The 10,064-nt window shown below is 39.6% G+C and overlaps 1 protein-coding gene across 1 annotated transcript; it reads left to right on the forward strand.

Moving 5' to 3' along the window:
- Positions 1-5,586: 5,586 nt before the first annotated feature.
- Positions 5,587-9,427, forward strand: LOC107615567 (uncharacterized). Its single transcript, XM_016317621.2, has 3 exons — positions 5,587-5,974; positions 7,455-7,679; positions 9,012-9,427. The coding sequence occupies exons 1-3, from the start codon at positions 5,587-5,589 to the stop codon at positions 9,425-9,427; spliced, it is 1,029 nt and encodes a 342-aa protein (XP_016173107.2).
- Positions 9,428-10,064: the final 637 nt, after the last annotated feature.

Here is a 10,064-nt window from a genome sequence, read left to right on the forward strand (position 1 = left end):
CTAGTGTTCAAAAAAGCAAGTGTTTTCGGGAGGCACACACCAAGGCTCGAAGAGGGAAACCAGCGCAGCATGTGAGCACTACGTTGCATCTCTTCACTGAGCGCTATGGGCAAGGAGAATTGGCACGAGGGAGGCACACAAGGCAAGTGAGCGCAACGGTCATTAACTCAATGGAGCGCTCCACTGGAGCCTCACCAAGCAACCCTGACTCACCTATCCAAGGCCAAAATCCAAATCAACCCATTTCGTTGAATCCCCAAAGCAAGCAAAGCCCATTGACATGACACAAAGGCACAAGAACATGCTAGATTAGAAATTTCATTTAATTTGTAATTTGATTTCAATTTCAATTTTTATTTTCATTTTGTAAAGCCTATATAAAGGCATCAATTCTATTTCAAGAAGGAGGTTGGCTCTGCTAGAGAGCAAGAGGAGTATGGTAAAATAGAAAGTCCTCTTTGAAACACTTTTAATTTTTCTACACTGTCTATTTTTCAATCTTGAATTTAGTTTATGCGAAATTTCAATTTCTTACACCTCTCTGCTGCAATTTCCTCTTCTGCTATAATTTCCTGTCTGCAATTATACACTTTAGTTTACATTGAGCTTGAATTTAAATCTTCTGTTCCAATTGCTTCCAATTTACTTTCATGCAATTTAAATCTTTCCGTTCCTCTGCACTTTACATTTGAGTTTGCTGTGAGCTTGATTTACATTTCCTGCAAATTTACATCTTCTGCAATTGTTCTAAGTTCTAATTTACTGCTTTCTTTAATCTCCAGCACCCAGCCTCCTTTACATTTCATGCAATTTACCTTTCTTGTCATTTAAGATTTTGCCAATTTACTTTTCTTTCTCTTCAAGCTTCTGCCAATTTAAGCTTCCGTCCATTTTACTTTCTGCAATTTACAATTCATTGCAATTTACTTTCTGCCAGCTCAATTTCATCCAATTCACCAATGTTAGCTTAACTAAACTAATCACCCACTAAAGTTTCTTGATCCATTAATCCCTGTGGGATCGACCTCACTCTAAGTGAGTTTTACTACTTGATGCAACCCGGTACACTTGCCGGTGAGTTTTGTGTGGAAATCTGATTTCCACCCATCACCCATTTCAACTGATTGTTCACACTCTTGTTGACATGTCCAAACATCTTGAGGGTAATGACATAAATTTTCTTGTGGTTCTGGATCATATCTCATGTGAATTGCTTCATCATCTATCATTTCTTGTTGATACTCCCAGCCACCATTAGAATAATGACTTGAATCATTTTGTGGTGGTGGGAAATATCCCATATGATTCTCTTGCTCATCTTGTGGTTCTGAAGCATATCTCCATTGATTGGAGTGCTCAGAATTTGTATTTTATTGGTGATATTCCCAGCCACCATTAGAATAGTCAATTGGTGATGGTGGGTAATATCCCATAAAATTTGTTTGATCACAAGATCAATTAAACTCCATTTGAATTTTGTAAAACACAACACCAATGAAAATTAAAATTCATATCACAGAAAAGAATTTCTTAGTGAGGCAATAACACAAACACCTTGGTTTCAGCAGAAAACAGAAAATTAAAAAGGACAAAAACAAAGAAAATGCTTAATCTAGACTTCTCACCCACTTAATCATTGTCGATCTATATCAATCTCCGGCAACGGCGCCAAAAACTTGATCGGCAAAAATTAGATTTCCACATAAAACTCACCGGCAAGTGTACCGGGTCACATCAAGTAGTAATAACTCACAAGAGTGAGGTCGATCCCACAGGGATTGATGGATTGAGCAACTTTAGTTAGGCGATGAATTTAGTTAAGCGAATATTTGATGATTTGACTGAAACTTGATTAACAGAAGTAAAATTGCAGGAAAATAAAAGGGAGAGGGTAAATTGACAAAATCTTAAAGTGCAGAAGAAGTAAATTGCAGAAACTTACAGCGCAAGAAAGTAAAAGAGCTGAAACTTAAATTGCAAGAAATGTAAATAACTAAAACTTAAAGTGCAAGAAATGTAAATTGCTGAATCTAAATTGACAAGAAACTTAAATTGCATATAAAGTAAAGAGAATTGGGTATTGGGATTCAAATTGAACTAGAAAATCTAAATTGAGTAAATCAGAGAACTATAAGATGTGATCTAGATCTTAGTAGCAAAGTAAAATAGAAATGGAAGATTTGCAAAGGAGTTAAAATGGAATGAGAACTTGGATCAGATCTAAAATCTTAAAGAGAAATCAACAATTGCCTTCAAATAACAAAACATCAAGAAGCTTAAATCTCAATTGCTCTCTTGACAAAAACAGAAAAGGAGAAATTGCAAATGAAGTAAAATAAAAACAGGGAAGAAGATTTAGATCCAATTTCCAATACTTATAACTATAAACAGAAAAAGTAAAAGATGATTCTCAGATGAAGAGATTCAGTGGTGTTCTTCAATCTGAATTCAAAATCCAAAACTCGAAAATAGAAGTTGCAGAAGAAAAGAAAATGAACACCGAAAGCCAAACTCAGATCTAATCCCAAATCTCCGAATTCCAAAGAAAATTCAAAGAGAGCCAAAAGTAAAAGTAAAATAAAAATAAAGTCCCCCCCTCAAATCAAAATTTCTCCTATTTATATACTTTCTATTTTCAGTCATTAAGCAATTGGAATGGGCTTTTCATTTGGTCTTAAAGAAGTGGATCCGAATTTGCTTGGTTTAATTGGATCAGGGTGCATTTTGTGCTCCCAGTGGAGTGTTCAGTTCACTTTGTGAACTCCGCGTTCACTTTGCTTGCATGCTTCCTCACGTGCCAATTGCCTCCTACTAGCGTTCACTTAGTGAACGTTAAGTTCACTTGTTGAGCGCTCTCTTTGTTGAGCGCTCTCTTTGTTGCGCGCCCTAGTTCCTTGGCCCATTTTCCCGAAAATGTTCACTTAGTGAACGGTACGTTCACTTGTTGAATGTTGCCTGGTGCGTGGCCCCTTGGTGCGTTGCATTTGTGAACTCCAAGTTCACTCATTGAGCGTTGCTTGGTGCGTGCCTTCCTTGCCTCCCATTTGTGAAAGTCACGAAAAAGGTGACTTATTGACTGCCAAGTTCACTTTTTGAGCGCTACCCTTTTGCTCCTTTGGTGTGTGGTGGCATAAGCTTTCTCCCCAAGGTTTGAGAATCACGAAAACGTTGGAAAAATGAGCGCTACATTGAGTATTTGAGCTCTGGCTCTAGTACGGATGGCCAAAAGCCTACCTCCCAGGCCGAACTTCACAAAAACGTTCACAAAGTGAACTCCACGTTCACTTCCTAAGTGAACGCTAAGCCCAAAAGCGTGTCCATTGAGTGTGGCGTTGCTTCTTTGAATGCAACGCTTCCCTGATTCTTCATTTTGATCATTTCTTCACCTATAAGCAATCAAACAAGCAATCAAAGTCTCACCAAATTCACAAGGTTTTTGCATCATTCATAAAATTAATTAATTCTAGCATAAAACCTATGATTTTGTGTAAAATAAATGATGTTTGATTGATTCAAAATAATCATGAAAATCCACTCTAATAACTTACTTATTGTGCAAGAAAGTGCATAAAACCTAATGAAACAAGTAAAAAATGCTTGTAAAACTAGCATAAGATGACTTGTCATCAAATTTCAGGTGAAAAAGACATCAAAAAGGGGAAGAAAACAACAAAACAAGCTGGGCGTGTGAAACTAGCGTGCCACTTGGATCAAATGCCACAAAAATGTTTGGGCGTGGCACACCAGGAGCTGGGCGTGGCACGCTAGTATTGAATTCCGGTCATCAAGTTTTATGGCGCCGTTGTCGGGGATTGGTTTGAATTTGACAATGATTAAATTGATTGGAGAGCTAGATTAAGCAATTTAATTACCTTGTTATATTTTTTTGTCGTTTAATTTTCTTTTGTTCTATTCTATTTTAATTTTACTTTGGATTTTAGTTATTCATTGTTCATATTTCCATTCTTCTAACTGTTTGATTAATTGCATCAACCAAGCTAACCATTAATCTTAACAAGAGTGATTCATTCACTTGCCCTCTGCTTGTTATTTGTTGGATGTATGACAGGTAGAAGGGGAGAAACTTCATTTTCCTTCGATAGTGAACCTGAGAGAACCTTCCTTAGATTAAGTAGGGAAGCAAGAGGCAAAGGCATAGTTGAAGAGGAAGTAGTACAGGAAGATCTGAAAGCTACTATAGAAGAAGAAGTACAAAACCATGTTGGAGTGGATGCTGGCAATCATATTGGGCAAGAGAGGAGAGTCTTAGTCTCCTACATCAACCCAAATCCTAGAAACTGTGGCAGTAGCATTCTGAAGCCAAGAATCCATGCTTACAACTTTGAGTTGAAACCTCAACTCATCACACTTGTCCAGAATAATTGTTCATATGGAGGGGGAGCCCAAGAGGACCCAAACCAATATCTCACTACATTCTTGAGGATTTGTGACACTGTAAAGTCCAATGGTGTACACCTTGACACCTACAAGCTACTTTTGTTCCCTTTCTCACTCAGAGATAAGGTAGCAAAGTGGTTAGAAGCATTCCCCAAGGAGAGCCAAACAACATGGGATGAGGTTGTAAACAAATTCCTAGTAATATTTTACCCTCCACAGAGAGTAAATAGACTGAGAGCTGAGGTGCAGACTTTCAGACAACAAGATGGTGAAACACTTTATAAGGCCTGGGAGAGGTTCAAAGACTAAACAAGGAAATGCCCTCCAGACATGTTCAACGAATGGGTTCAACTTCACATTTTCTATGAAGGGTTATCATATGAATAAGAAAGCTGTGGACCACTATTCAGGGGGATTACTCAACAAGAAGAAAACCATTGAAGAAGCCATAGATGTTATAGAGACTGTAGTTGAAAATGAATACTTCTATGCTTCAGAAAGGACACAAAAGAAAGGAGTACTGGAGCTAAATTCTATGGATGCCTTGTTAGCACAAAACAAGATGATTGCAGCACAATTAGCAGTCCTAATAAAGAGGATGGAGACTGGCCAAGTATCAGCTATCCAAACTCAAGCACCATCACAGGAGGAAGATGCCCCAGAAGTTGAAAGTGAATGGGAGCAGGCAAACTATGTGAACAATTTTTCTAGACCACCATGTGACCCAAACTCCAAGACATAAACTTTGGGTGGAGAAACCAACAAAGCCACAACCAAGACCACAACAAACCATACCAATCCAACCAATACAACAACCATAACCCCAACCATCAATCAGGCAACAACAGACCCTACCACAACTCATAAAATACCTCATATTATTCCACCCCACAAACACACAGCAACCACCACCAGGAAGCATCAACCCTAACCATGTAACCATGTGAAATCAAGAGCAATTTTGAAAGAGTGGAAGCTACAATAGCACAGATGTTATCACAGCTGATAGGAGCTATTTCTAATGTTTTGGAGAGACAAATACAATCCGAAAGAAAGATGGATGCCAACTAAGAAGAGTGCATATCAAATATAAGGAATCAAGGTGCAGCAATTTCAAAATTAGAAGCACAACTAGCGAGCTTATCTAAGCAGATTCTAATGCCCACACATACATTTTCCAGTGATACCATGGCCAACCCAAGAGGGGAATGCAAGGCAATCACACTTAGAAGTGAAAAAGTTGTAGAAGAAGCATCCCCAAATGGGAGTAATCAAGGAAAAGAAGCTGCAAAGGAACCTGAAAACAAGAAAGAAGAAGAGACCCCTACACCACTCTCATCAAAACTAGTTCTAAAGCCTTATGTGCCACAAGCACCCTATCCACAAAGGCTAAGGAAAGATGGAAAAGACAGCCAGTTCTCAAGGTTCCTAGAAATCTTCAAGAAGCTCCTGATCAACATACCTTTTGCTGAGGCATTAGAGCAAATGCCTCTCTATGCTAAATTTTTAAAGGAGTTCATGACAAGAAAGAGGAATTGGGGAGAGAAAGAAACCATAATACTAACTGAGGAGTGCAGTGCTATCATACAAAAGAAGCTTCCTCAGAAGATGAAAGACCCTGGGAGTTTTCAAATTCCATGCATCATTGGTGATATCACCATTGAAAAAGCATTGTGTGACCTGGGGGCTAGCATCAATCTCATGTCCTTGGCCATGATGAGAAGGATGAAGATTGAAGAAGCCAAACCAACAAGGATGGCACTCTAATTGGCTGACAGAACATTTAAATTCCTTCATGGGGTAGTGGAGGATTTGTTGGTGAAAGTGGAAGAGTTTATTTTCCCAGCTGACTTTGTTGTGCTAGATATGGAAGAAGAAGCCAACACATCAATCATCCTAGGAAGGCCATTCCTAGCTACTGCTGGAGCCATTATTGATGTTCAAAAAGGGGAACTAGTCTTGAGGTTACATGAAGAAAAGATGGTCTTCAATGTCTTCAAAGGAATGAGTTACCCCAAGGAATCCATAGGAGAGTACATGATGGTAGATACCATAGAAAAGATAGTTTAAGGAGTTTTAGAGGAAGAACAATGTGAAGAGATTATGGAGCTAGATCAACAAGCAGAAGGTGGTGAATTATCACAAGAAACCACAAAGAATACAATCATGCTGAACAAAGAAGTGGAGGCACCAAAACTAGAGCTGAAGACCCTGCCTCCAAGCTTAAAGTATGCATACTTGGGTGACAACAACACTTACCCAGTGATCATCAATGCAAGCTTGAGTGTGGAGCAAGAGGAGCTTATTCATGTGATGAAGCAACACAAAGATGCTATAGGATGGACACTTGCAGACTGAACGGAATCAGTCCTTCAATGTGTATGCACAAAATCTTGCTTGAGGAACGTGCCAAGCCCTCAAGGCAGCAGAAAAGAAGATTGAACCCAACCATGAATGAAGTAGTCCAAAAAGAGGTGTTGAAATTGTGGCAAGCTGGGGTGATTTATCCTATCTCAGACAGCCCTTGGGTAAGCCCGGTGCAAGTAGTCCCTAAAAAAAGAGGGATCACTGTTGTACCAAATGAGAAGAATGAGCTGATACCTACAAGAACAGTGACCGGATGGCGCATGTGCATTGATTATAGGAAGCTTAATGAAGCCACCAAGAAGGATCACTTCCCCCTACCTTTCATGGATCAGATGCTGGAAAGACTAGCAGGACATGAATATTATTGCTTCTTAGACGGTTACTCTGGTTACAGCCAAATAGTTGAAGACCCCAAGGACCAAGAAAAGACCTCATTTACCTGTCCCTATGGTGTTTTTGCTTATAGGAGAATGCCTTTGGATTGTGCAATGCACCTGCAACATTCCAAAGGTGCATGCTCTCCATATTCTCAGACATGATTGAAAGATTTATTGAAGTGTTTATGGATGACTTTTTTGTATTTGGTGATTCATATTCTAACTGCTTGCACCACTTAGCCTTGGTGCTAAAGAGATGCTAAGAAACCAACCTTGTTTTGAACTGGGAAAAATGTCATTTTATGGTTACAGAGGGGGTGGTTCTTGGCCACAAGATCTCAAAAAGAGGCATAGAGGTGGACAAGGCTAAGGTGGAGGTGATTGTAAAGTTACCCCCACTTTGCAATGTCAAGGCAGTTAGAAGTTTTCTAGGACGTCCTGGCTTCTACAAGAGGTTCATTAGAGATTTCTCAAAGGTTGCCAAAACTTTGAGCAACCAACTTGTCTCTAATGTACCTTTTGTTTTTGATAAAGATTGTATGCTAGCCTTTGAAGAGCTTAAGAACAAGCTTTCCTCTTCACCTATCATAGCACCACCTTACTGGGATTTACCCTTTGAGTTGATGTGTGATGCATCTGACTTTGCTGTTGGTGCTGTTTTAGGACAGAGGAGGGACAAATTAGTGCATGTTATTTATTATGCCAGCAAAGTCCTCAATGAGAATCAAAGGAACTATACCACTACAGAAAAGGAATTACTTGCCATTGTCTTTGCTTTTAATAAGTTTAGATCATATCTTATTGGCTCTAAAGTAATTGTGTTCACTGATCATGTAGCACTCAAATATTTGCTTACCAAACAAGAGTCCAAACCTAGACTAATAAGGTGGATCCTGCTACTCCAAGAGTTTGACATTGAAATAAAAGATAGGAGTGGAGCAGAGAACAAGGTGGCTGACCACCTATCAAGGATCCCACAAAACGAAGATGAGGCACACCAATTTGTAGTGAATGAGAGCTTCCCTGATGGGCAGTTAATGATGATACAAGAAGCCCCTTGGTTCGCGGACATAGCCAATTTCAAGGCTATTGGGAAACTACCAACTAACATCAACAAACATATGAGGAGAAAGCTAATCAAAGATGCTAAACACTACATTTGGGATGAGCCCTATTTGTTCAAAAAATGTGCTGATGAGATCTTGAGAAGGTGTATTTCCCATGAAGAAGGGCAGGAAGTGCTTTGGCAATGCTACGGATCTGCCTATGGAGGCCATTTCAGTGGGGAAAGAACTGCAGCCAAGGTGCTATAATGTAGGTTCTATTGGCCAACCATATTTAAGGATGCAAAGGAGTTGGTATCAATGTGTGATGAATGACAAAGGGTTGGCAATCTACCCAAGAAAAGTGAGATGCCACAGAGGTTTATAATGGAGTTAGAATTATTTGATGTGTGGGGATTGACTTTATAGGACCTTTCCCATCTTCCTACTCAAACAATTATATATTGGTGGCTGTAGATTATGTGTCAAAGTGGATAGAAGCCATAGCCACAGCAACAAATGACAACAAGGTTGTGATGAGCTTCTTGAGGAGGAATATCTTCAGCAGATTTGGAGTCCCAAGAGCCCTCATTAGTGATGGAAGAACACACTTCTGCAGCAGGAAACTTGAAGCACTCCTCTCTAAATATGGAGTGAAACACAAAGTGACAACTCCATATCATCCACAGACCAACGGACAAGCTGAGATTTCAAACAGGGAGCTCAAAAGAATTCTTGAAAAAACTGTTGGAAGCTCAAGAAAGGATTGGTCTAAAAAGCTAGATGATGCTTTATGGACCTATAGGACAACCTTTTCATTTACCAGTTGAGCTTGAACATAGAGCATTATGGGCTCTAAAAATGCTAAATTTTGATGATCAAGCCGCTGGAGAAAAAAGATTAATGCAACTCAATGAGCTGGAAGAATTCAGAAATCAAGCCTATGACAATGCAAAGATTTACAAGGAAAACACAAAGAGGTGGCATGATCAAAAGATAGCAAGGAGAGAGTTCACAGAAGGACAAAGAGTGCTGCTGTACAATTCAAGACTTAAGTTTTTCCTAGGGAAGCTTAAGTCTCGATGGTCTGGACCCTTCACCATTCTCAAAGTTTCACCTTATGGTCATGTAGAGCTCATGGAAGACAAAATACAAAGAACATTCACTGTGAATGGCCATAGACTCAAGCATTACTTGGGAGACTCACTGGATGAGAAGAGAGTGAACTACCATCTCAGCTAAAGAAGGAAAAACGTCAAGCTAGTGACGATAAAGAAGCGCTCGTTGGGAGGCACCCCAACACTTTATATCCTTTTGATTTACTGCTTTCCTAGGAGCAGTCACAAGTGTCAACTTAGATCTATTAAGTTCCAGTTTAATAATCATTCATTATATCCATAAACATCACATATACATCATATTTCTGCACTTTTCATACAGAATTCATCATATTTCAAGCTTACTTCACTTCCAAGTTACCACCCCTTCTTAACTTCATCTCATCACTAAGTATACAACAAAGGTTTAGGGGCTAAAAGAGTAAAAATAGAGGTTCAAAATTAGGTTTTAAAACATAAAATTCACTTTGCTGAAAACAGGGATTCCACGTACGTGGCATAGTCTCGCGTACGCGGGGAGTCAACCCGAGAGAACTGGCCACGCCGGGTGCTAGCACTCGCGTACGCAACCCCTAAAAATTTCAAGTCTCACGTACGCATACACCTGTTCGCGTACGCGAGACACCAACCCCGAAAGGATTGGCTGTGTCGCGTGTGAGTGTCTGCATACATGGATTCTGTAGGGTAAAAGAGTGTGCTTAAGAACTCTGGACACCACTTCTGGGGATTCTACCAAAGCTGAATCACAATCCTAAGGGGTT

Source organism: Arachis ipaensis, chromosome B9, assembly GCF_059453495.1.
Source record: "Arachis ipaensis isolate K30076 ecotype BB chromosome B9, ASM5945349v1, whole genome shotgun sequence".
NCBI classification, from domain to species: Eukaryota; Viridiplantae; Streptophyta; class Magnoliopsida; order Fabales; family Fabaceae; genus Arachis; species Arachis ipaensis.